Source organism: Octopus sinensis, linkage group LG10, assembly GCF_006345805.1.
Source record: "Octopus sinensis linkage group LG10, ASM634580v1, whole genome shotgun sequence".
Classification (NCBI taxonomy): domain Eukaryota; kingdom Metazoa; phylum Mollusca; class Cephalopoda; order Octopoda; family Octopodidae; genus Octopus; species Octopus sinensis.
Window position 1 is genome coordinate 101,735,986 of NC_043006.1, and position 25,394 is coordinate 101,761,379.

The following is a 25,394-nucleotide window of genomic DNA, read 5'->3' on the forward strand; positions in this document are numbered from 1 at the left end:
ACATTATAATCTCAAAGAACTTGAAAAATTGTATGCAGTATCAAACTATGCCTGGAAAATAATTAAATTAAATAACAAAAATATGCCTTTTAGTCAAAGATTCAGGGATAAACAAAACGTGGCAGGGAGAAGGCAAGCAAATAAAACATTATTGTTGATAACCATGTTAGGAACTTCATAAGTGAAAGAAAAATGATTGCAAAGAATGTGACATACTGCAATAACACGTGACATTCTATGTGGCATTAAATAATAATAATAATAACATTAGTAGCTCAATGAAGAAGAGGAGAAGTGGGAGGAAATTTTAAAAATTTGCTAACCTCCTGGAAAGAAAGGTAGTAAAGTGGTTTGTTTAGTCAGCAGTGGGGATCAGGTTAGATATGATACTTGTCATTCTTTGAATGCAACCACGCTTTTGTCTTCTTCTCTCTTTCTCTGCCTGTTAGTATTTGTTATTGTTCATGCAACATTACTAAAAGTGTTTTTTTTTTGGGGTTTTTTTTTTTTCCATTCACCAATTCTTCAGTAACTGAAATATTGGCATCATTCCTGTCAGTTGTTTAACTTGTTTCTCTGGCTTTCTTAATGTCTTTCTTACACCTTGTGACCTGGCTTTAGAAAAGCTACGTGGTGTTGGTGGAGAGGAGAAATAATGGAAATAAATATGTATATATATATGTATATATATATGAGGACTACACACATAATATGTATATGTGTACAACAAACTTATTTTACATACAGTGTTTGTGGCTAATATATTTTAATATAAGGAAGCATTTTTCAATGTCTTTTACAACTATGCATTTAAGTTGTGAGGATATATACAGTTGGGGAGAGAGAGAGCTATAAGCTTTTGTAGACAAGTAAAGGTTATTAAATTTGTGATAGATTCCATCTTTATAATGTGTGAATAGTTAATGTATGTTACTGTTTATATGTGTGCATATAAATATTTCTGTATCCGTGTGTGTTTGTGTGTATATATTTTGGTATGTGAAATATATATAGGGAATGTGTGTGTGTGTGTGTGAAAGAGAGAGACAGAGAGAGAGAGAGAGAGAGAGAGAGAGAGAGAAATTGATATAACCTGGCAGTATTGATTCTTTCATTGATTTAGACTTATGTCAGGGTTAACATTTTCGTCTTTCCTAGAGTTGATAATGTAAGTACAGAGTAATATACTGAGAAATATAGTAAAGTTTATGAAGGATAACTGGTGGGGGGAGACACAAAAAAAAAACCACTTTCACTTTATAAATAAATCAAGTGAACAAATCAACGCTTACAGGCTTTGATATCTCTTCTTAGAAATCACAATTTATTTACCATGAAGTTGCGTGATAAGTCAGCAGACAAGTAAATTTATGACTTGATTTCAATTCTCACTCAGTTTGGCACTGACCTATTTATGTTACTAAAGTTCTGAGGAGAGGTGGAACTGAAAATTGTGGTATTTGAGGTATACTAGTTTCAGATTTTATATTTTAGGCTTTTGAAAATCATATTATGTCTAGAAACTTTCTATATCAATCATTTACAGTGATTTCATGAGCTAGTTCGCTTGAATGCATTATGTTTGTCTTTGCTTGACTGGTAGGACTTGAAGCCAACATTGAAAAGCTAATAAAACACTCATTAATTATAGTGTTCCCACTTGCTTCATGGTAAGCTTTATCATACTCCAAAGTAATTCATTTACAATTAAGAATAATAGGATCAGGAAGTTTAAGTTTCTTGGCCACAAGTATGTACAACATTTGAAGAATAGTATGATGGCATCGGCACTTTGGGCTAAACCATTTGTGATTAATCTTATTACATTGGTAACTGTAATTATCCCTGGTTAAAAATTGTGATAGCACTAGTGCCCAGCCTCTAGTATCCATAATAGATGTATACGTATGTTGATTCTAACTTGTGTTGATTACATTTTTACATTCTCATTTCTTCAAAATGGAATATAAATTTTACAGTGTATCATACTTTGCAGACAGACTTTAAATAGGTATGAAGAATATGGAAAGTAAAGAAAGTATGATATAAGATGGGTGAGCTAATAATGAGGTAAAATTATTGTGAAGAACAGGTAGAGTATATTACAGGAGACAGAGTACTAAAGTAGTAAATATATGTATATAAGTGAAAAGACTAGGTGCTAGAATCTGAGATAAGTAATGTGCATGATGATTATGAAAATTATTTTTATGTACTATAATTGAAATAGCAATGTTAGTAAAGGAAATAGCGAAATAAATTGAAGGCTATTGAAAAGTTTCTACTGTAATGCAACAGACAAAAAGAACAATATCCAGTGTACATATTTGGCAAGATGCCATGCAAGCTTTGATGTAAACCTGTGATGTTATCCAAATAGACGTTGATTATCTCTTGTGGAAATTACAATCGGTACAGTTTGGCGCTACAGCTAAGGCATCACTGAGCAGTGGATGAAACTGATTCATCAATGTGTCTTCTATAATGACTATTTAACTGCTTCATTGTCTACTTTGTCACTTCATCAACAAATGCTGTGATGTTCTAGCGGACCACTTTTGGGATTATGTCATATATGTGTGTGTGTGTGTGTGTGTGTATGTTTGTGTATATATTTATCTATCTATCTATCTATTTATCTATCTATCTATCTATCTGTTTATGTATGTTTGTGTATATATTTATTTATCTATCTATCTATCTGTTTATGTGTGTGTATATATATATATATATATATATATATATATATATACATATACCTGTCTGTATGAAGCTTAAATAGTGATACTACTGCTATCACTATGACCGCCACTATTTCTAGCAGTATCATTACATCATCTGAAAAATATGAAAATACCTGCCAGACTTGTTTATTGGCTATCATACCATACTGGAGCAATACATTTGGAAGTAACTTTTCTCATGGATTGTTTTAATTTCTGTAAACTGCTTGACAAAGTTAATTAAGTCTAAGGGTAGAATTCTTGAACCTCAGGAAACTAGTGAAAAATGAATCTGTGTGTGTGTGTGTGTGTGTGCAACAGTGGTAAAGCAAAGGGACTTTCTGCATCATACAGCAATTGCACTTATTGACTCCTATTACTTCTGTTGGATTTTTAACTTCTTCTAGATTAATTGGTTTACATTTTGTTAATCCTTTAATGAGTTAGCTTATTTCAAATTTCCATACTGCTTACTGTATGAGACTAGTTAAGATGCTTTTCTGTGGCAAACAGGTCAGATTATCCATGTAACTGTAAAGTGTTTTTAAGATAAACACTGTGCTTCAAACATTGTAGAATATTGTAATTTGAGTATAAGGAGAGAATTACGAACGAGGAGAATGAATGGGATCAGAAGGTGGAGGTTGCTGTGGAGAGGGTTAGTCTGGAAGAAGTAGTGGAGGCAATGAAGGAAATGAAAACAGGAAAGGTGGCTGGTCCATCAGAAGTAAGTGTGGAAATGGTAACTGCAAGTGGAGAGATAGGGATTGTGGAGATGATGGAGCACTGCCAGGGTGTGCTGGAAGGAAGAGGGACGCCAGATGATTGGGCACTAAGTGTGGTGGTACCGATCTTCAAGGGGAAAGGGGATGTGATGGGTTGTGGAGCGTATAGGGGAGTGAAGTTATTGGAGCATGCAATGAAGATAGCGGCAAGGGTGTTGGAGAGGAGAATTCGGAAAGGGGTGGATGTGGATGAGATGCAATTTGGTTTTATGCAAGGAAGGGGACTAAAGATGCAGTGTTCGTTGTAAGTAGATTATAAGAATATCGAGATAAGGAGAAGGAGTTATACATGTATTTTGTTGATCTAGAGAAGGCATTTGATAGGGTTCCAAGGAAGGTGATTGAGTGGGCATTGAAGAAGAGAGTAAGTTCTTGAGATAATAGTGAGGGCAGTGATAAGTTTGAATGAGGGGGTAAAGATGAGAGTTAGAATTGGATCAGAGCTGTCGGAGGAATTTGTGGGGAAAGTTAGTGTGCATCAGGGATCTGTGTTGTCACCGTTGTTTGCAATATTGGTTGATGTGATGACGGAGAGTGCAAGAGAGGGATTGATAATGGAGATACTATATGCAGAAGACCTTGTTCTGATGAGTGAGATGATGGAGGGATTGAGGGAGAAGTTTTGGAAATAGAAAGAGGCATTTGAAAGCAGGGGTTTGAAGGTAAATCTCAGGAAGACAAAGGTGATAGTGAGCAGGATGGAAGGAGAAGTGTTAGCAAGTAAGGTGGATCCATGTGGTGTATGTGGGAGGTGGGTAATGGCAAATACAGCTTTGTGTACGAGATGTGAGAAATGGATTCATGGTAGGTGTATGAAAATGAAGAAGGTAACCCCAAAACTGGCAAGAGAGTTTGTGTAAGGAAGGTGTGAGAAAGGAGCTGGAGGGCTGGTAAAACTATTAGAAATGCTATGTGACGAGGTGGAAATGGTGAAAGGGTTTTGTTATTTGGGAAATAGGACGGATGTAAGTGGTAGATGTGAAGCAGCTGTGACAGCAAGAGCAAGACTTGGCTGGGTGAAGTTCAGGGAATGTGGAGTATTGTTAGGTAGGAAAAGGTGCTCATTGAAGATGAAAGGAAGGGTCTATAGGAGTTGCGTGAGAGCAGCAATGCTGTATGGGAGTTAGACATGGTGTTTAAGGGAAAGAGAGATGGCAATTTTGAGAAGGACCGAGAGTGCAATGGTGAGAGAAATGTGTGGAGTGAAGTTGTTTGATGAGATAAAGACTAAGGACTTCATAGGGATGCTGGGGCTGGAGGAATTGGTGGAACAGCTTGCAAGGGCAAATGGAATTGAGAAGGGATAAGGAGCATGTGCTGAGGAGAGTGCTTGAGTTTGAGGTAAATGGACTGAGAAAGTGAGGTAGACTGAGAAAATGTGTAGGGAACAGTTGTAAGAGAAGATTGGGGGGAGGGGCTTGAGAAGGGAGGATGCCCAAAACAGGGCAAGATGGTGTGAGAGCATTTGCTATGGCATTGAAGTAGATCCAGCCACCCCTGTTTATGGGGACAAAACACTGATTTAAAACATGGGATGACTGACTGACATTATATGTAAAACATACAGAATACAATCTCACATGATAGCTGCTAGCACACTTTGTAGAGAAATTGCTGTAGTAAGTATATATGATGTCAATTTAAATGCTTTTTAACTGATAACTCATCACTGACATTGAACTGAGTTGAATATTGTAAAAACCATCTGCTGCAAATATTTTAATGGTTTGAGAAACATAAAAAAAAAAGAAAATGGGTGAGATAAATATATTTCTGATATACCACACTAAACTAGGAACTGATTGTAGATTGGTAATTTTAAATGGCAATGTTAAAATTTTCTTCTGAATATATCTCAGTGAAATTATATTCTCAGTTATTCTAAAATAATAATTCTTGTATTCACACTATCAGTATAACTATCTATAAATAATAGATAACAGGCTGGTTTTGTCAGGAATATAGTAGAAAAATTCCATGAAAAACTTTGCTTCAGTTTTCAAAAATCAACTCTTAATTCTTGAGGATTTGAATTGCTCCAGTTTATGAGTTTAATCATAAACCACTCTCTTGTGTCATTCTGGTAATTCCTTGTCATAATTTTCACTGCCTGCAGAATTGTTAGCATGCCAAACAAAATGCTTAGCAGCATTTCATCCACCTTACATTCTGAGTTCAAATTCTACCTATGTTGACTTTGTCTTTCATCTTTTTAGGGTCAATAAAAATAAAAACCAAGTAAGTGCAGGGATCATCATAATCAACTTGCCCTCTCTCACAAAATTTCAGGCCTTGTGCCTATAGCTGAACAAATTATTATTGTTGTTGTTGTTGTCATTAATGTAAGGTAGTGAGCTTGTAGAATCATAAGCATGCTGGGCAAAATGCTTTGTGGCATTTTGTCCATCTTTATGTTCTGAATTCAAATTCCACCATAGTTGACTTGCCTGTTGTCCTTTAGGGGTCAATAAATTAAGTACCAGTGAAAGAAGACCTGGCAAGCCAAGTGAGATCGTAGCCATGACCTATGCCAGTGTCACATAACCATCCCATTTAAGAGTACCCTTCAATCAATGGGCAATATGCTGTGCTTGAGAAGACCTGTTGAATTAAGTGAAATCATTGTCATGGCTGGTGCCAGTACCACCTAACTGGCACCCATGCCAGTGGCATGTAAAAAGCACCATTCGAACGTGGTCGGTGCCAGTCCCACTGGACTGGCTCCTGTGCTAATGGCACGTAAACTCTTGCCCAGTACACTCTTGGAGTGGTTGGCATTAGGAAGGGTATCCAGCTGTAGAAACCATGTCAGATCAGATTGAAGCCTGGTGCATATCCTGGCTTTGCCAGTCCTCAGTCAAACCGTCCATCCCATGCCAGTATGGGAAGCAGATGTTAAAGGATGACGAAACACTAGTGTCGGTGTAATTGACTAGTCCCCTCCTCCAAAATTTCAAGCCTTCTACCTTTAGTAGAAAGGATTATTATCATTATTATTAGAATCATTGAAGCACTGGAAAAAATGCTTTATGGTATTTGTTGTGCTTTGAGTTTAAATCCCATTGAAACCAACTTTGCCCTTCATCCTTTTGGAGTCAGTTATTGGGGTTGATTGTACTGACTAACCATCATCTTCCAAATTTCTGGTCTTGTGCCTGTATTAGAATCAGTAATATTATTCCTTTTATGTTTCTTGTTTTACATCTCATAGAGTCAGGTTCAAATAAATCCCTCAGTTGTACTCAAGGAAGATACTTGATTGACAGCACTCTCTATAATATGTGGGTTGTTTCCAACAGGGAATTCTTCTGGACTATGTACATATTGATGTTACGTGGGATTCAGTTTGTTAATTTTTCCGTTCGCTTTTCCATGAGTCCTCGTCATCATCATTATTTAACATCCGTTTTCTATGCTGGCATGGGTTGGACGGTTTGATTGAAAACTGGTAAGCTGGAGAGCTGCACCAGGTTTCGATCTGATTGGTATGATTTCTACAGTTGGATGCCCTTCTTAACACCAACCTCTCCAAGAGTTTAGTGGATGTTTTGTACATGCCACCAGTGTGGGTGCCACTTATGAAACACCAGCATTGGCCACAACAACAATCTCACTTGGTTTGACATTTCTTCTCAAGCACGGTATATTACCAAAGGTTTCGGTCACTTGTCTCTGGCACTGTGAGGCCCAAGATTCGAAGGGTGCTTTTTTATGTGCCACTGGAATGAGTGCCAGTTGCACAACACTGGCATCAGCCATGACTGTGATATCACTTGGCTTGACAGGTCTTCTGATATTATTTGATATTCCCATATTCCTCGTCCCATTGATTTTGATCTACAGGTGTTTGTACTTGGTCAGATTCTCTGTGTCTTTCACAGAAATATTTCTTTGAGATTCCATTGCCAGTGTCACATGTAGGTGCTGCTTGTTGTTCTTGTCCTCGATAACAATGCCAAGCATTTTGGCTTTTATCTTTTTCATCTCTGTAAATGAGCATGTCCCTGAGAAGGGTGACATCACCATTGTTGTTATGGCTATTATCACAGCAATGACCTTTTAGTATTTAGTTCCCTAAAACTAATTTTTTTCTTCCTTTAAGCCTTCAGGGTAGATCAAGTAAATTATCAGTCATGTACAGGAGTCAATCCAGTCAACTTTAGCACTTCTCTACAAATATATGATATTTGTACTAAAGTTAAAAATATGAATTGCTGTGTGCACCACAACTTCCTCCTTTGTGGTCTGTTTGTTTATTTATTTGTTTTACAAGTTGCTTACACAAGAGAATTTATTGACATATCTCAACACAGAGGTTGTGTTCATTGAAACATTGAAATACTTATTTCAAAGTATATTTGATCTTAATTTTAATCAAGTATGTGTCTTCCCTTGAGATCTAGAAATGTCTATTTGTCACTTTACATCTTGTGCTTAAAACATTCGGGAAATGTTGAACCAAAGGAAAGAAAATTGTGTTGATATTTCTTTAGTGCTTTCTTTTTATTTTTTTTTCTTCTCTTTTCAACATCATATTCTTTAGGTGGGTTTCTTCATGTTTTGACTCTTTTTTTTTGTTTCCATTCATTAGGGTAAGTTGGAGAACTTGAGTGAAAATATAATAGAAAATAGGAACTATGTATATAGGGCTAGTTGATAACTGGGACAAACAGAAAGAGTCTGAATATTATTAGTGAAAAGATGAAAATACCTGAGTAGAAGGATCCAGTTTTGGAATGAGATGATTGTGTGGTTGTTATTCAGCCCCAAGTCAACTCTGATTAAATAGATATATGAACAAATGCACTCCAGTCATGACCACCACATCTTTTTTACATGTGCTGGAAACCCCAGACCACATTATCCACCACCCCCATCCATTTTTAATGGCAATAAGCCTGTGAATAGAAGGAAATTTAGCTGTTATTTCAAGCAAATTCAGTGACCACATAGAGATTCCCTCAAAAAGTGAGTCTTTTGGAATGGAAGAAAAAATGTGTATGAAACATGCAAAAACTGGCAAATCCAGAGGAATAGTCTATTACTGTAATAGGGGGAGTGACTAGGTCTGAAGTGATGCTCCAGAAGTATTATGGTTGGAAAATTGGTTTCTGTGTTTAAAGTTCTTACAAAAACAACAACACTTACCATAATCTAAAGAGAAAATATTGTTGATGTTTTATTCCTGTTTTTTTTTTGTTTGTTTTTGCTTTGTTTTGTTTTGGTAATAGATGTAAACTTAATTTATTGCTTTAATAACTCCTTTGATGATTTTTAGTGATATAATGATATTTACTTTAGAAAAGCTCATTGGAGGATTGTTCCATAGAATCTGCTCAACTGGATCTGACCCAACCACAAACACACTCAAACACAAACTTAACTCTATCAAAAGTAGCTACTGCATTTTCCCAGTAAAATACCACATTACTTCATTTTAACAAAACACACACACACACACACACACACACACACACACGCACACACACACACTGTATTTTTCAGTATTTACACCCGATTTGCTAGCAAAAAAATTTCTCATCCATTTTATAAGATAAGAATTTTTGTTTTACTTTTCTTCTTTACCACTCTGCTGGCAAATGTTTAGAAGAGGTAAACGTTCAAGGAACTCTTCCCAAAATCATATGCCACTTGAAATTCTCATCTTTCAATGGAAAAAAACATTTTGGTAATCTAGTGTCTTATCTGAGGCTATTATCTTCTGCACACTTGCTTTCAGTCTATTTTGCATGACTTTTTTTTATTTCTTCTTCTTTATGTTTTTTTCTTATGGGGTATACTCTTACAGACACTTCTGGAAAGTTTTCAAATCGATGCCAATTTTTTCCTACATTGTTTTCACTATGGAATTGAACCGATTTCCTTGCTGATATACATCCTATAAGTTGTTCGATTCTTTATCAGTTACAGATCTGCAATCATTTAGAAATTATTATTATTATTATTATATTTTATGTTTTATGAGGGCTACTACAGTAGTGTGTGGGTTAAGCTTGTTTATTGTATTTATACTGCAAACTTACTCAATTCCCTGACTGTTTTCCTTATGTCGTTTATTCTTTTGGGAAATACTTCAATGTCTTAACTTCCCATTCACTAATAAAAGCAATGAGATTTCAGATGGTTCAACTGGAAGGGTATCGAACGGCCAGCTTATTTGTTTGGTGATCCTCTCCTATCGTGGGTCCTGTAATGTGTCTATAGCCAAAACACTTATTTCTCGGTAGGCTCAGTCTGTCTAGCTGAAAGTAGACATCCAGTGTTGTGTAATTTACCTCTAAATTCGATAACAAACATTTAACATTTTTCTGCAAGTGTCATGTTACAAAAGATTAAACTGAACTTCAATCACATCACTCTGCATGATCACTTTTTCTTTTTCTTTGTTTACTTAATTTATTTATTTTCTTTTTTTACTCTTAATAAACACAATCATCACATTTATCTAGTTTTCTTTCCTTGTATGCTTTAATTGTACCAAATCAAACAGTTCTTCATTCGTTTAATCTGTTAGTAATAGTTTGTTATTGTGTATTGTTATGTATGGTTTGGAATGTTCTGTTAATTCAATTAGTTGCACAAAGTGCTAAAGTAAGCGTATCATAGAAATGCACACTTTTAAATGCTGATTTCTCAAGATTTGAATTTGTTACATTCTGCTTATAGCGATGCCTTACTGAAGAGTGTGCAATACAAGAAATAAAATTAATAGAGATAAAAATTGAATACTGAAATTTCACACTGTCGTTGCTCAAAGTTTCGCATTAACTATTTATGCTACAACAGTGTGAAATTTCAGTGTCTAATTATTATTCTGTATGTATGCAGGCATAGCCAAGGGGTTAAGAATTTCCCCTTGCAATTCGGTGGTCAGAGGTTCAGTTCTACTGTAAAACTTCTTGAGCAAGGCAGAGTGAAATTTTGTAGGTGAAAGTATGTGATAGTCCATAGGCGCAGGAGTGGCTGTGTGGTAAGTAGCTTGCTAACCAACCACATGGTTCCGGGTTCAGTCCCACTGCGTGGCATCTTGGGCAAGTGTCTTCTGCTATAGCCCCGGGCCGACCAATGCCTTGTGAGTGGATTTGGTAGACGGAAACTGAAAGAAGCCTGTCGTATATATGTATATGTATATATATATGTGTGTCTGTGTTTGTCCCCCTAGCATTGCATGACAGCCGATGCTGGTGTGTTTACGTCCCTATCACTTAGTGGTTCGGCAAAAGAGACTGATAGAATAAGTACTGGGCTTACAAAAGAATAAGTCCCGGGGTCGAGTTGCTCGACTAAAGGCGGTGCTCCAGCATGGCCGCAGTCAAATGACTGTAACAAGTAAAAGAGAGTAAAGAGTAAATGGATTGTAGTTGTAATTCAAGGGCAAGCCTTGTCATATATAGTACCACACTGATTCACCACCTTAAAATGGAGAAATATCAGCTTACCTGCAGACAATTCAACCATGGAAAATCTGCCTCTTAGAATTCTGTCTGATCCATGCAACCATGGGTCAATGAGTATTAAAATGACAATAATGGTGATGGTGATAATGATGCTGAGGATATCTTTTGTTTTTTACTTGTTTCAGATATTAGAATGTGGCCCAGCTAGGGCACTGCCTTAAAGGGTTTAGCTGAACAAATTGACCCTAACACTTCTATTTTATGGCTTGATACTTGTTCTATCAGTTGCTTTTGCCAAATTTCTAAGTTGCAGGGATGCAAACAAACCAACCACCATTTACCAATAAGTGATGGTGATGGTGATGGTGGTGGTGGTGAAACAAATAAAGACACACACACACACACCACACACACACACACATATGCGCACACACCTACATATACGGGTGGCCTAGAAGTTATGAAGGGATTTCAGTATTTAATACCTCATTTATTTTGTTTAAAAATTTTGATATTTTAGTAGTTAAGTTATAGAAAAAGGAGTTGTGAAGGAGGACATCGTTTAAATGGCATCCATTTTCCAATTTGCATAAACATTCTCTTTCTAAGGCGTTTTCCATAACAGCCCTTAATGCTTGTGGCTTCAGTGGTCTTATTTCTGTTCTAATATTAATTTTAAGATCTGTAATTGTTCGTCACTTGTTGACATAAACTTTTTCCTTAAGATATCCCCATAGAAAAAAGTCTGGAGTGGTTAGATCTGGAGAACAAGATGGATCATCTCTTACCAATTGTTGGAATCTTATGGCATATTGTAATCTAAGCAGCATAATCTGATTCTTTCAGTTGTTACACCAACTGGATTTTATATGGAAAAAGGTTCATTTAAAAAAAATTCGTTGGAGTGATGTCATGCAGGCTCCATCTTGTCCAGAGTGTCTTCACAATCATGCTGTCAGGTCTTCTTCAATACTCTCCCTCACACACCTGACCATGGCTTCATTTCTAACATGGTGAGCTTTGCCTATTCTTGGAAGGTTACTTACTGATCCTTGATCCTCAAAATAACCAATTAATTGCCTGAACTTTGGTTCACTTGGACAATTCATTGTTCCATAATGACGATGATATGCTCATTGAATCTGAATTATTGATCCTTCGTTTTGGTAATAAAATTTCACAATATATGTTCACTGTTCAGTAGTGTACTATTCTATGCTTAAATTTTAGGGTTTTCTTCAAATAAATCTGAAATATAATAAAAATTAGATAATTATTCAAAAAGATATTAAATATTGAAAATCCTTCATGACTTCTAGCCACCCTGTATGTGTGTGTATATATATACATGTATGTACGACAAGCTTCTTTCAGTTTCCATCTAACAAATCCACTCACATGGTTTTGGTCAGCCTGTGGCTATAGTAGATGCCACTTGCTCAAGGTACCACACAGTATGACTGTTCCCAGAACCATGTGATTAGGAAGTAAACTTCTTATGATACAGCCATGCTTGTGCCTATATATGTGTATGTGTATGCTCTTGAGTGTATGTGCGTGCTAGCATGTGTGAGGAATTTTTTAAAATTCAGCTTATCTTTACAGAACGATCAATTCCCTCTCTAATATTGTTTTCAAATATTGACACAGGGCCAGCAATTTCAGGGAGGGAGTAAGTCAATTATATCATCACCAGTGATTAACTGGTACTTATTTTATTGACCCCGAAAGGACAAAAGGCAAAGTGCATCTTGGTGGAGTTTGAACTCAGACTGCAAAGACGGACAAAAAGCTGCAAAGCATTTTGTCCAGTGTGCTAACAATGCTGCCAGTTCTATATTTAAGTGATGAGGAATTATGTACATTATTTACTACAAACAAGAAGAGGACAAATGTAAATAGCTCTGCCAGCTCATCACCTTAATACCTTCTCTAATGTTAACTAACGAAAAGTACAGTTGCAATGGTAGTATTTATTTTAGCTGTTCAGGCTAACACCAGTAACGTTACAAAATCTATCACCTGAGCAAATAATATAAGGATTAGGCAAGGTTGAGCTTATTATAGAGGTGAACATTATCTCCTCTCTTTCTCTCTCAAGGGAAGAAGAAACGATGGGAAGACAGAGCTAAGAGAGAGATAATCACTGCTATAAAAATCTATTGACTGTTGTCCATCAAATCTACTTAGTGTGCCTTTGTTATCTTTTGCTCAGAAACTGTACCCTCCATTAGATATAAGTTTAGCACAAACATGTGCCCACACACAAGCAGATACAATTTCCTGTTGGCTGTCTCAGATATTTCCAATTTTTTCTGTCTGAAGTGAGGATCAATAAAGAATGTGATTATTCTTGGACATCTTCACTCCTTCGGCTGCCAAACAGTTATGTACTTGTCATTTCTCCTTTATATCATACATTAAAATTTGAACAAATATTCATCGGTTTGGATATATCATTTCTTGCTTAAACTACAACTAAATCGAATAGAATCAACAAACACATTTCCTATTTCATACTCTGTTTTTTTCTCTCATACTACCACTGTTGTTAGTGCTTTGATGATACTCTTTTGTTGTTAATAAGCAAAAGCTACTAAAATGGTATCAATAGTAGAAAATCTGGCTAGTTTTTTTTTATTTCTCTCTCTCGTTTTTTATAAGTTCTGTTCATGTTTTTCATGTCCACGGTCTCTTCACATTCACCTCCCCAATTTCTATGCAATATATCACAGTATTGTTGAGTGCTGAATCAGTTAATTTTTCTCTTCAATTAAATACGAGTGTTTTTGAGATACTAGAGAACCATGTTACAAATATAATTTAGAGCAGTGTCTTGGTCCATGGACTGGTATCATGCAAAACAGTTATTTCCATGGATCAGGGGATCATGTTCATAACAAAATTAAAGTGAATTATTTAATTATTACACCAAGAATGGTTTCAAATGTTGGCACAGTGCCAGCAGTGTTTGAGGGAAGGGGAAGTCAATTACATCGATCCTTGTACTTGATTGTTACTTATTTAATCAACTCCAAATGGATGAAAGGCAAGGTCAACAGCAGAATTAGAACTCAGAATGTAAAGATGAACAAAATGCTTAACATTTTGTTTGGTGTATGAACAGTTCTGTCAGCTTGCCATCTCAGTTATTATTGCATATATAATACAAATGCAATTATATCGAACATTATTCATTTTATTTCTACTACTATTAAATTGAAGTATATATATATATATATATATATATATATATATAAATTTATTCTTTTTGTGTGTCTCTGTACCAAATGATCCATGGGCTGGTACTGGTCTATGGCCTGGTGTTTGGGCAACCCCTGCTTTAGAGATCTTGGCCAGTGTCATGAAGTCCTCATTTCCAATCCCATTAGAAATAACTGAATCTTTTTCATTTCCTTTCTTTGTGACAATAGAAGTGACATGTCTTCCCCAAGTAAGCTCCTTCTTTTACTAGTAGCCATATATAACCACATAACTGTGCAGCTTAAATGTTTTATTTATTCTATCTGTTTTGGGGATGCATCATTTTGTGTTGAAGCCTGAGTACCAGTAATCATACTGTTTTAACAGGTTGACTCTATGCCTGCCTTGCATGAAATTCTAAAAACCTCAGAAAACAAATTAATGTTTTAAACTTACACTGATTTTGTTTATTTTAATTTAATTTCATTTTTATTTTGCCTATATTTTATTAGTTTATTTTGGTTTATTTTAGAAAATACTACATATTTATTTTAGTTTCTCATTGTAATTTATGCTTTTTTAAATAATTTTCTTTCCTAAAATATCCTTCATATACATTCTTGCATAGCTCATTATATATATATATATATATATATATATATATATATATATATATATATATTGTATATATATGTGTGTATGTATATGTGTGTGTATATATATATATATATGTGTGTGTGTATATATATATATATATATATATATATATATATATATATATATTCCATTTATTCATTCATTTATACCTTCTTTGCCTTCTTGCTATTTACTGTTTGAAGAGGAAGATATGAAGATATTTGATATGAAGTTTCTCAGATGAGCAAGATTCAAATCTGGTAGAAGATGACTTGAGCAAAATGCTATTGCTGTTTTATTTTAATGTTGATAATATTTAACAGAAATAAAAGAAAAAAAAAGAAATTCAATAAAATTCAAAACTAAGTCATATATTCCTGGGATTACAAATATATAAATACAACAGGATCCTCACCCACCCCTGCAACAAATAAAAAAAAATTAACTAACCACCCTCCAAAGTAAAAAAAAATGAACAAAAGAAAATATCTATATTTGACATTCATATCCAAATCTTAGTTGGGTATTGGTAAGATTCCTGTGATGGCAAAATACTTGTTGTTGTATTTGCAGACGAAAAGTTCATTGAAAGTGGTCAGTCTTGCAATTGCATCCTACTAGATCTGGCAACTTATTACTGCTGTTTGCAGCATTTTGTATGGAAGCTTTCACAGTGAGGTTAGTTCTGCAACAATATTATCTGCAACTCTTTCAATACACCGCTTCGTTAAGTCCAAAGCAGTCATCCTCTCTATATATTATATTCTGGTGCCATTTGTATTGTTTTTTCTTTGAACCTTTTTGTTGCTATTTATGATATTTTTGTGGTTGCTATTTTTCTGGTTATTTTATTATTTACATAATTTTTATTTTTACTCGTATTAGTGGTTGGTGTTTCCGTTCTGTTTTATTTTATTTCTTTAACTATATTCATATTGTGTAAAATTGAAAAGATAGAAACAACTTTTTGGAGTATCTCAAACAGCCTCTATCCCGAAGTGAATATATTGAATATTTCTTGAAATACACTCATGCATTTGTGCATGCACACACTCACATCCTTCCTATAGCTATTGTGTTTTCACTCTGGGCAAAGCTCATAACTCTGTTTGCTCCAGTTTATGCAACTGAAAATAACAGATTTCTCTTCTCTCTCTGGCTTCATGGTTGAGTGGTTAACTATAGGAAGGACATCCAATAACTCCAGGAAGAAATAATCACATCCATGCTAGTATGAGAAAACAGACCTAAACCATTATTACATACCTATAATATGTATGTGTGTATATATATGTATATATATATGTATATATATATATATATATATATATATATACATACACACACTTGTGTGTGCATGCATGAGCATGTGTGTTTGTGTGTAAAGAGACTGGTTTGTTTCATGCTGTTCTATTATTTACATTGTAATATGGTTGTCATATTCTGCCTATGTTAAAAGATGTTCACATCGGAATTATTTTGTTTGGGTTTTTTTTTCCTACAAACGAAATTTTGTTTTACTGCTTGCATTAATCTGTGTGCTGCACATAGAAACGCGCATGTGCACACTTTGCTTGGTGTTGTGGATGTAATTTTTCTTGATATTTTTCTCCATAAATTATTTACAATTGACATTTTTGTGGAGTAAACGATGTACTGTAATCATTAAGTATAACCATTTCTGCAGGTTCTGTGCAAAAAGACATGTTAGTGTGTGTGTGTGTGTGAAAGAGAGAGAGCATGCATGTACCTGTGTGTGAGTGAGCACAAGTGTTCCTGTGTATGTGATTGGTTATTGTATTTATGAAATGACACTTGTGAATTTAGTTATAAAAATATATCTCTTTTTCCTTGTTGCTTCCTTGCACACCATTTTTTGTTTTGAGAACAAACATATTTAAGCAGAATATACTATATTCAAGGATGCAGTATATTCATAATTATACTTTGAGTATTTTTACTAGCTACTGGTGCTGCTTAAATCCATGGTTCTGAAAACTTAGGAGCTACTTCTCTCCTATGAAAAGCTACAGATTGTATCTCACTCATATACACCATATTTAGCTTTGTCTGGATGCCATACCTAATGCCAACCACCTTACAGAGTGTACCTGGTGTGTTGTCCACAACAAGCCTGAAGAAACACTTCTGTGATGTCCCCATTCATTTGCCACCCACTTTATAGAATGTACTGGATGTATTTTCTCATGACACCAGCACTAGAGAGGTTGTTTTGTGCCTGGCAAGACCAAAAGCATTTACCTGTCCTTTGTTGCCTCTTTCTATTTAAGACATCTGACTGAAAGTAGAGAGAAGAGAGATCGTGAGAGGAAACAGAGTGAAAGTGATGAAAGGTGATAGAGGAAATAATAATGGCTGCTATGGGCAGCTACATAGTGGTTTTTGGTAAGGAGGTTGTACAGAATAGAAAATCTGTATGACATGGAAGTGGGAGCAATAAGGACACAGGGTTATGAGACAGGATAAATTAGGACTAGAAAAGAGTAATAAAGAGCAATAAAAATGGGTGATGGTAAGCAATGCTATTCACCTGATGGCAGAAGGGTCTTGTCTTTATTGTCATTTAACATCCATGTTCCAAACTGGCATGGGTTGGACAATTTCCCAGGAACAGATGTGTCCAAGGACTGCATCAAGCTACAATGTTTGCTTTGGGATGACTTTTATAGCTGGATGCTCTTCCTACTTATAAAATTTTAGTCTTTGCTTAGTTTATCTTATCCTAGACTTTTGTTGTTAGATGTGGAATTTCTCTAAATCTTCTCCACATTCAGCTTTACAAATTTGGTCATCATTATAAAGTGGTTCCAAAAAATAGCTGGTCTTGTTATGGCTTGGAGGAATATAGTAAATTGGAAATGGCTAAGAACTGGACCATTATCTTCATGTTAGATTCTTCATTGACTTCACCTCTGTTCATAGCTTATATGACCTTAACATGTCATTTGTTGACCTTTGTTTTCTTTAGTGGTCCCAGGTTACAAGTCAGTAACCCTGTCAAACATATTCTTCAGGTCAGTGAATGCTAGACATTAGGGTTTATTCCTAGCTAAGTAATTCTTCTTCTGTAGTCTCATGAGGAATAAGGAACTGATGTTACCATTTTCTGACTCTAAGTTACTCTCTCTCTCTCTTTCTCTCACACACACATACACATGTGCATGTATATACATACATATTTGTATATATGAATATGCACACATTTTTATATCAAATAGTTACTCTTATCTTGCTGGTTCTTTCAGACTTAGGCTAGAATGCAACTCTATTTTTTTGTATTGAGCTCTGTATCAGTTAATGTTTTAATCACTGTCTACCACCAAAAACACATGTGTTAAACATTTATGCATTACCATATATATATATATATATATATATATATATATATATATATATATATAAATGTATGTATACAATTTTTGTTCCATACACTATGTGTCCATTTGAATATTTTCTTTCAGTTATATTACATTATTTATTGAAAACACTCTAAAGTACAGAACATAGCAAAACATGTGCTGTTGTATTTTGTATATGTAAGACCACAAGCAATTTTATATTGCATATGAATGTACATAATGTTAATTGGTTGAAATGAATTGCAACTTATCATTTATGCTGACAAAATTGTAATTGCTTCCATATCTTCAGCATTTTTGAAAGGAAAAAAACCATCTGGTTTTGGCTTCATATTTTTGAAGCTAAGAGTATTTAATTAACTCTTTGTGTTTGGGTTCTAATTTAGATTAAATAATTACCAGTAATATTTTATGGATAGCTCTGCCTACAAAGCATGGAGCCTGGTGCCAAGTTGTAAATTATGGCTGGTTGTTCGCTTGATGTATAGAATATTAAATTTTGTTTAGGTAGACTGCTTTTTATCATTCCGGGAACAATAAAATAAGTGCTGTTCAAGTATTGCTGTTACTTCAATCAAGTGGGCTCTCCTCCAAAATTAGTCACCTGTGCCAATGTTAGAAATCATTCTATAATTATTATCAAGGTGGTGAGCTAGTAGAACAGTTAGGACCCCTGGTAAAATGCTTAGTGGCATTTCATCCATCTTTACGTTCTAAGTTCAAATTCCAACAAGGCCACCTTTGTTTTTCATCCTTTCAGGGTTTAGAAAATAAGAACCAGTCAAGTACTGAAGTCATTTCCCATCCCTCAAAAGTACTAGCCCTATGCCAAAACTTGAAACCATTATTATTATCATTATTATTATTATTATTATTATTATTATTAAGATGGTGAGCTGGCAGAATCGTTAGCATGTCGGGCAAAATACTTAGTGGTATTTTGTTTGCTGCTACATTCTGAGTTCAGATTTCACCAAAGTCAACTTTGCTTTTTGGGGTCCATAAATTGAGTACCAGTAAAACACTGGGGTTGATGTAATCTACAAGTCCCCTCACTCCAAATTTCAGGCCTTGTGCCTTTAGTAGAAAGGATTATCATCATTATTATTATTATTATTAGGATAGTAAAGGCAATGAGCTGGCAGAATTGTTAGTTCATCAGGCAAAATGCATAGTGGCATTTCATCTGCCTTTATGTCCTGAGTTCAAATTCTGCTGAGGCTGACTCTGCTTTTCATCATTTCAAATCGTAAAATAAGTACCAGTTAAACACTGAAGCCAATCTAATCTACTTACCCCAACCCCTGCCAAACTTGCTGGCCTTGTGCCAAAATTTGAAACCATTATTAATAGGATGGCAGATTACTTGAATCAGTTCATCAGCAGACAAAGTTCCTTGTAGTATTTAATTGCAACTATTTATTTTCTGGGTTCAAATCTTGCCAAGGTTGACTTTGCCTTTCACTCTTCTGGGGTTCCAGAAGATAAGTCAGTCCCAGTCAGGTGCTAAGATTGACATAATCAACTAATACCTTTCCCCATATTTCAGTCCTTTTGATTATTATCAAGAGTAGTAGATTGACAGATTCATTAGAACATCAGACAAAATGTATTTCTTCATTTCTTCTAGATCATTACATTCTGAGCTCAAATCCTGTTGAGCAGAATTTTGCTTTTTGTCCATTTAGGCCTGATTAAATAAAGTACCTGTCAAGTATTTGGGGTTTGCTCTCCTCCAAATTTCTGGCCTTGTGCCTATATCAGAAACAATTATCATTATTGTTGATAAGGTACAGGTGTGGTTGTGTAGGAAGTAGTTTGCTTCCCATCCACTTGATTTCAGGTACAGTCTCACTGTAACATCTTGGGCAAGTGTTTTCTAGTATAGACCCAGGCCAAACAAAGCCTTGTGAATGGATCAGTAGATAAAAAGTGAAGGAAACCCATTGTGCATGTGTAGCCTCTTTGTCTTGACTCTGTTTGATAGTTGTAACCGATTGCCACCATCATACAAGCAGTGTTCTTCATTTCCATGCTTCTCTGGGAACAGGTCTGGCCATGGAGGAATATTACCTTAAGTGGAAACAGGTAAAAGCACCAGAAAGTGTATCTGGCTGCAGAAAATCTACCTCAACAAATTCCCTCCAATCCATGTAAGCATTGAAAAAGCATAGCATTGGATTGGTAGACATGTAAGAGTGTCAGACAATGTTTTGCAGTAATTTTTCCTGCTCTTTACATTCTGGATTCGGATCCCATCAAAGTTAATTTCACCCTTCATCCATTTCAATCACTGAAATGAAGAACCTGTCAGCTGCTGGCTCATGGTAACCTACTAACTCCTTCCCAACCAAATTACCTGCCATGCACCTAAATTGGAAATAATATTGAAGGTAATGATTGGCAAAATTAATAGAGCAGCAAACAAAATGCTTAATTTATCAATAAAGTGGTGCAGGAATGGCAGTGGGGTAAGAAATTTGCTTCCCAACCCCATGGTCCCGGGTTCAGTCCCACTGTGTGGAACTTGGGCAATTATCTTCTACTATAGCCTTAAGCCAATCAAAGCCTTTTGAGTGGATTTGATAGTGGAAAACTGAAAGAAGCTCATCGTGCGTGTGTGTGGTAGTTGTTAGGAAGGGCATCCAGCCATAAAAATCCATGCCAAAACAGACACAGAAGCATGGTGCAGGCTCCTGCCTGGCCAGCCCCTGTCAAACCATCGAACTCATGCCAGCATGGAAGAACATTAAATGATATATATCTAGGTATGTGTATTTTTGTGATAATGTTTGTCCCCCATCACTGCTTGACGACCCGTGTCAGTGTGCTTATGTCCTCATAACTTTATGGTTCAAAAAATAAGTACTGAGGTCAATTCATTCAACTAGAATTCTTCAAGGAGGTGCCCCAGCATGGCCGCAGTCTAATGACTGAAACAGATAGAAAACAAATTCTTAAAGTTTTGAACTCACTATATGTGAGACACTGAATTAAATACCATAAAAATATATTTTGGCTAGCTTTTAGTTTTAAGGTGAATCTTACAGATGTTCCAGGATGCATTATCAGTGATGTTTCTGGGGTCATAGAGAGTTTTGAGTTTCCAATATCAGGCATCATCAATCAGTTTACCCAGCTGGGGTTAATCAAGTCCCAATAGCAGTAAACCACTGATTTGCCTTCTTTATCTAAAGTCACCTAGTGTCCTTCTCTGCTGCTTCAGTGATGGAATTTATTGCCCCCCACTTTGCTGCACCAGTAAGTCCAAACTCTGCCAGAGCTTTCAAGAATGAACACCCCAGCCCAACAAAATCTGAACTGGCTCACAATGTGCCTGCCAGCCCTGATTTTTACATTGTTCCACCAGCTCATAATATTTGGCAACTTTCCTCCACATTTTATTTTTTTGCCTTTTTTTTTTCTGTCTGTGACCACAAAAGTTTCAATAAGTTGATGCAGCTCTAGTTTCTTTAATGTTAAGTAGATGAGAAACTAATTTGTTACTAAACTCAGATGCAGTATAAACGTAGCTAGTAGGCATATAGTCATCGTTGTATCTTATCTAGCCAGCTTGGAAGGATAAATAGATTTAAATACTGAATAATGAGGCACCTACCTAGATATTCAAAGTCATTTAATTTCAGTCATTTCCATTAACCCTTTTGATACTAATCTACTTGCAACTTCCTTTGGTTCTTTGATACAAACTTCCTGTTTTAAAATGTTCTAAATTAAAACCTTCCATCTAAACTTCAGGTTAATTTATGTTCCAAACACCAGCTTAGTAATGATAAAGTTGTTTTATTAAATTCTTCATAATTTTAAGAATTAATTGAAACAGAGGCAGTGTTGTTTCTTAGCAGAAACATTTTGAAAGAAGGAGTAAAATGAATTGCATTTCAAAATCAAAAATATATTAATAAACACAGAAGAAATTATATCATTTTTTGAGAAAGATTTTCTATGTTTTGGCGTACATTTGTAGTAACACAAAGATTCAAATGTTTATCAAATGTATCTTGTATCATTTAGATTTTCAAGATGTCTACTTCATAACACAACTCTGCTAATGATTATTACTAAATTAAAAACTTGCCAATACATAGTCACAAGAGATTTGAAACCTCTTCTGTTTATTGCAAGAGTAATTTGATTTTTTCTGTTCTGTTAACCAAACCAGCTTACATTTGAAGTATTATTTTGATTATGCTTTCAATAATGATTGCCGGTTTTTATTTTTATTTTTATATTTTTAATCATTCTAACTTGTGAATTAATTTCCTGTTTATGAAAGAGGTGCTACAGGTGAAGGCATTGGTGTGTGGTTGAGAAGCTTACTTTGCAACCATGTTGTTTGGGGTTCAATCCTGCTGCAGGGCACCTTGGGTAAATGCCTTCTGTTATAGTTCTGAACTGATCAAGCTATTGTAATTGGATTTGCCAGATGAAACCTGAAAGAAGCTAGATGTGCATATGTGTGTTCTTGTTTATTTGGCGGGGGTATGCGTATATGTATTTGTGTGTATATACATGTGTTAGTTTGTATTGGTGCTTCTCTGAAAATCACTGAGATACATATGGTGATGTTGTTGCCATTTCCCCTGTTTGTAAATCACCCACTAGCTTTGTATCTTTGAAGTCATGTTAAATGAGAGATCCCCATACTTCAAAAGTTGGTAGTGGTTTGATGACAGGAGAAGCATCCACCTGTAAAACAATGTCTCGGTAATATATTTGTCTAATCCATACTAGCATGGAAAAATGGCTGCAAAATGGAATGAATTTTCTGTGAAAAGCCTAGGCCATGTATAAAACTGTCAAGCCGAGTGAAATTGTAGTTGTGGCTGATGCCAGTGTCATGTAACTGACACATAAAACGTGCACTCAGACGTTGGGTGATACGCTGTGCTTGGGAAGACCTGTCAAGCCATGGGAAACCATAGTTGTGCCCAGTACCAGTGTCACATAGCTGGACCCTGTACCAGTGACATGTAAAAAGCGCCTTTCAAATGCTGGGCTTCATGGAAGCAATAACAAGTGACCAAGACCTTTGGCAATATACTGTGCTTGAGAAGACCTGTTAAGCCAAGTGAGATCACAGTCAAAGCCGATGCCAGAGCGAGTAACAGGCACCCATGCTGGTGACATGTAGAAAGCAACCACTGCACTCTTGGAGTGGTTGATGTTAGGAAGGGTATCCCACTGTAGAATCCATGTCAAATCAGATTGGAACCTGGTGCAGCTCCCCGGCTTACCAGTTTTCAGTCAAACCGTCCAACCCATGCCAGCATGGAAAACGGATGTTAAATGATGATGAAATCTAATACCAGATTTGTTTCAAGGTTCTAGCAATAGTAAGAAGCAAAGTCCTGGTCTTCATAGCAACTTAGCATTGTAAAATCATGGTTGGCAGATGCAAGGTACTAATTTATTGCCAGAAATGGGTCAATAAAAATTCTACTTTATTCAATCTGCATTTCTTATCACGTCTTTCAATATTTATAGAAATGAGTGCAGTACATTTTAGTTATCGTGATGTTTGTCTTCTCTTCTTATTTATAGTTCATTGTTAATGATTTTCCTTATTGTTTATTATCTAATATGACATTGGTTAAATTAACCCTTTACTGACAAGTGCAAATAAACTATGCTTTGGGTGCATTGTTTGACTGATAAACACATTTTAATTCCTGTTAATTGCAGGAATGGATATGATATTTGTTTTAAATCTATTTCAGACATGGTACTCACATTTATAACCACTTAAACATGGATGTTCTGTTAGAACAGACTATACAATGTTAGATGCCATGAGAGAAACTCAGATATTGGTTTTTAGTGCAAAATGCACTCTTGTTTATATTGCTAGTGGGGAGAAAAATCCCCACCATCTCCATCACCAAGATCCCTAGATCATGTGATTTGAACTTTCTTTGGTCTTGTCAATTATGGACACTCAACTCATCTCCCCACCAGCTATTTATAGAAAACCAGTCCCAGGAGATGTGTGATTAGCCAGTGAGCTTGTGGAAAAATACTGTAATATATTAGCAATATATTGTTTTTACTGTGGGTGTGAATTTATTGTCCTAATATAACCAAATCAAATGATTTAAAAGAGACCTTTAGATCAAGCATTAATCTAAGTGTAATCTGCAGAAGTCCATATTATTGGAAATGCTACCTTAGGGTTAGGCTACCAGCTATATCACAAAATGCTGTCATTATTAATACTTCTGTTACTCACTGAAGATTCTAACTTTGTACAAAAGGTATCAACCCTACAGCATGGCACCTTGGGCAAATGTTTTCTGACCAAAATCTTGTGAGTAAATTTGATAGATGGTAAGTGAAAGATACCTGTCATGTATGTGCACATCCATGTATTGTCATGGTCTGGCAGTTGTAAACAGGTAGCACTGTCTTACCAGTGGTGTGTTTCATATCTAACCTTCTATGGAAAGATACCTGTCCATGAGGAAATATTTTCATGCTTCGAAGTAGATAAGGGTTAAAGACAGGAGAGACATGCAACTGTAAAAAATCTGACTCAATGAATTCCATCTGACCCATACAAGACTGGAAATTTAGATTTTAATACAATGATGATGATGATGCATCTACAGTCTCAGTTTAAATCCTTGAGCAAATTACATTCTTTTGTGATTGCTTAATCTATACCAGTAATACACAAGAGTCAATTCAACCATGCCTAAGTAAGAAATCACATCTTTGCAATTAATTTAGCTGTCATATCCTATGTAAACAAAACTAGTCAGCTCCCTATTTCTAAATATATTTCATATCCTTAAGTGTTTTGCTGATAATTAATGAGAATCAAGTGTCAGATTTATAGAGGAAGGAAGCTGGAAAGCAGTGATGATCTTGTTTTCCCCAAGCATGCAGCACCATTGCGAATTTGTGATGATTTGAAATTCCTATTTTCAATGTTTCATTAATTTCATGCATTAACTGATGGAAAAGAGATATAAAACGTGAGTCATTTATTCTTTATAGAGTTTTTTTTAGAGCTATCAATGAAGGTTTGAATTGCTCAGAATATCACATTTAATAGGAGTGAAAGTGTGTTTATGTCTCACTTAGCTTGCTATATTCACTTTTTATCCTTTTAAAAACAGGTACTTTAAAGATCTGGTCTCTTGCAGGTCGAGTAAGAAGAATTACGAAGGAAAGGATTTTTAAAAATTAATCATTTTTATGTGTTCATTAATTTAAAAATGATAC

The 25,394-nt window shown here is 35.4% G+C and overlaps 1 protein-coding gene across 4 annotated transcripts in view; it reads left to right on the top strand.

Moving 5' to 3' along the window:
• LOC115216731 (N-acetylated-alpha-linked acidic dipeptidase 2) overlaps positions 1–25,394 on the top strand; it is a 1,056,093-nt gene that overhangs the window by 411,168 nt on the left and 619,531 nt on the right. For 2 of the 4 annotated variants that reach the window (XM_029786272.2, XM_029786273.2), the window contains one exon: positions 15,340–15,444. The exons of the other annotated variants lie outside the window; for them this stretch is intronic. In XM_029786272.2, the coding sequence (XP_029642132.1) occupies positions 15,425–15,444 (20 nt within the window). In that variant the 5' untranslated portion in view covers positions 15,340–15,424. The remainder of the gene's footprint in view (positions 1–15,339; positions 15,445–25,394) is intronic. 4 annotated transcript variants of the gene reach the window in all.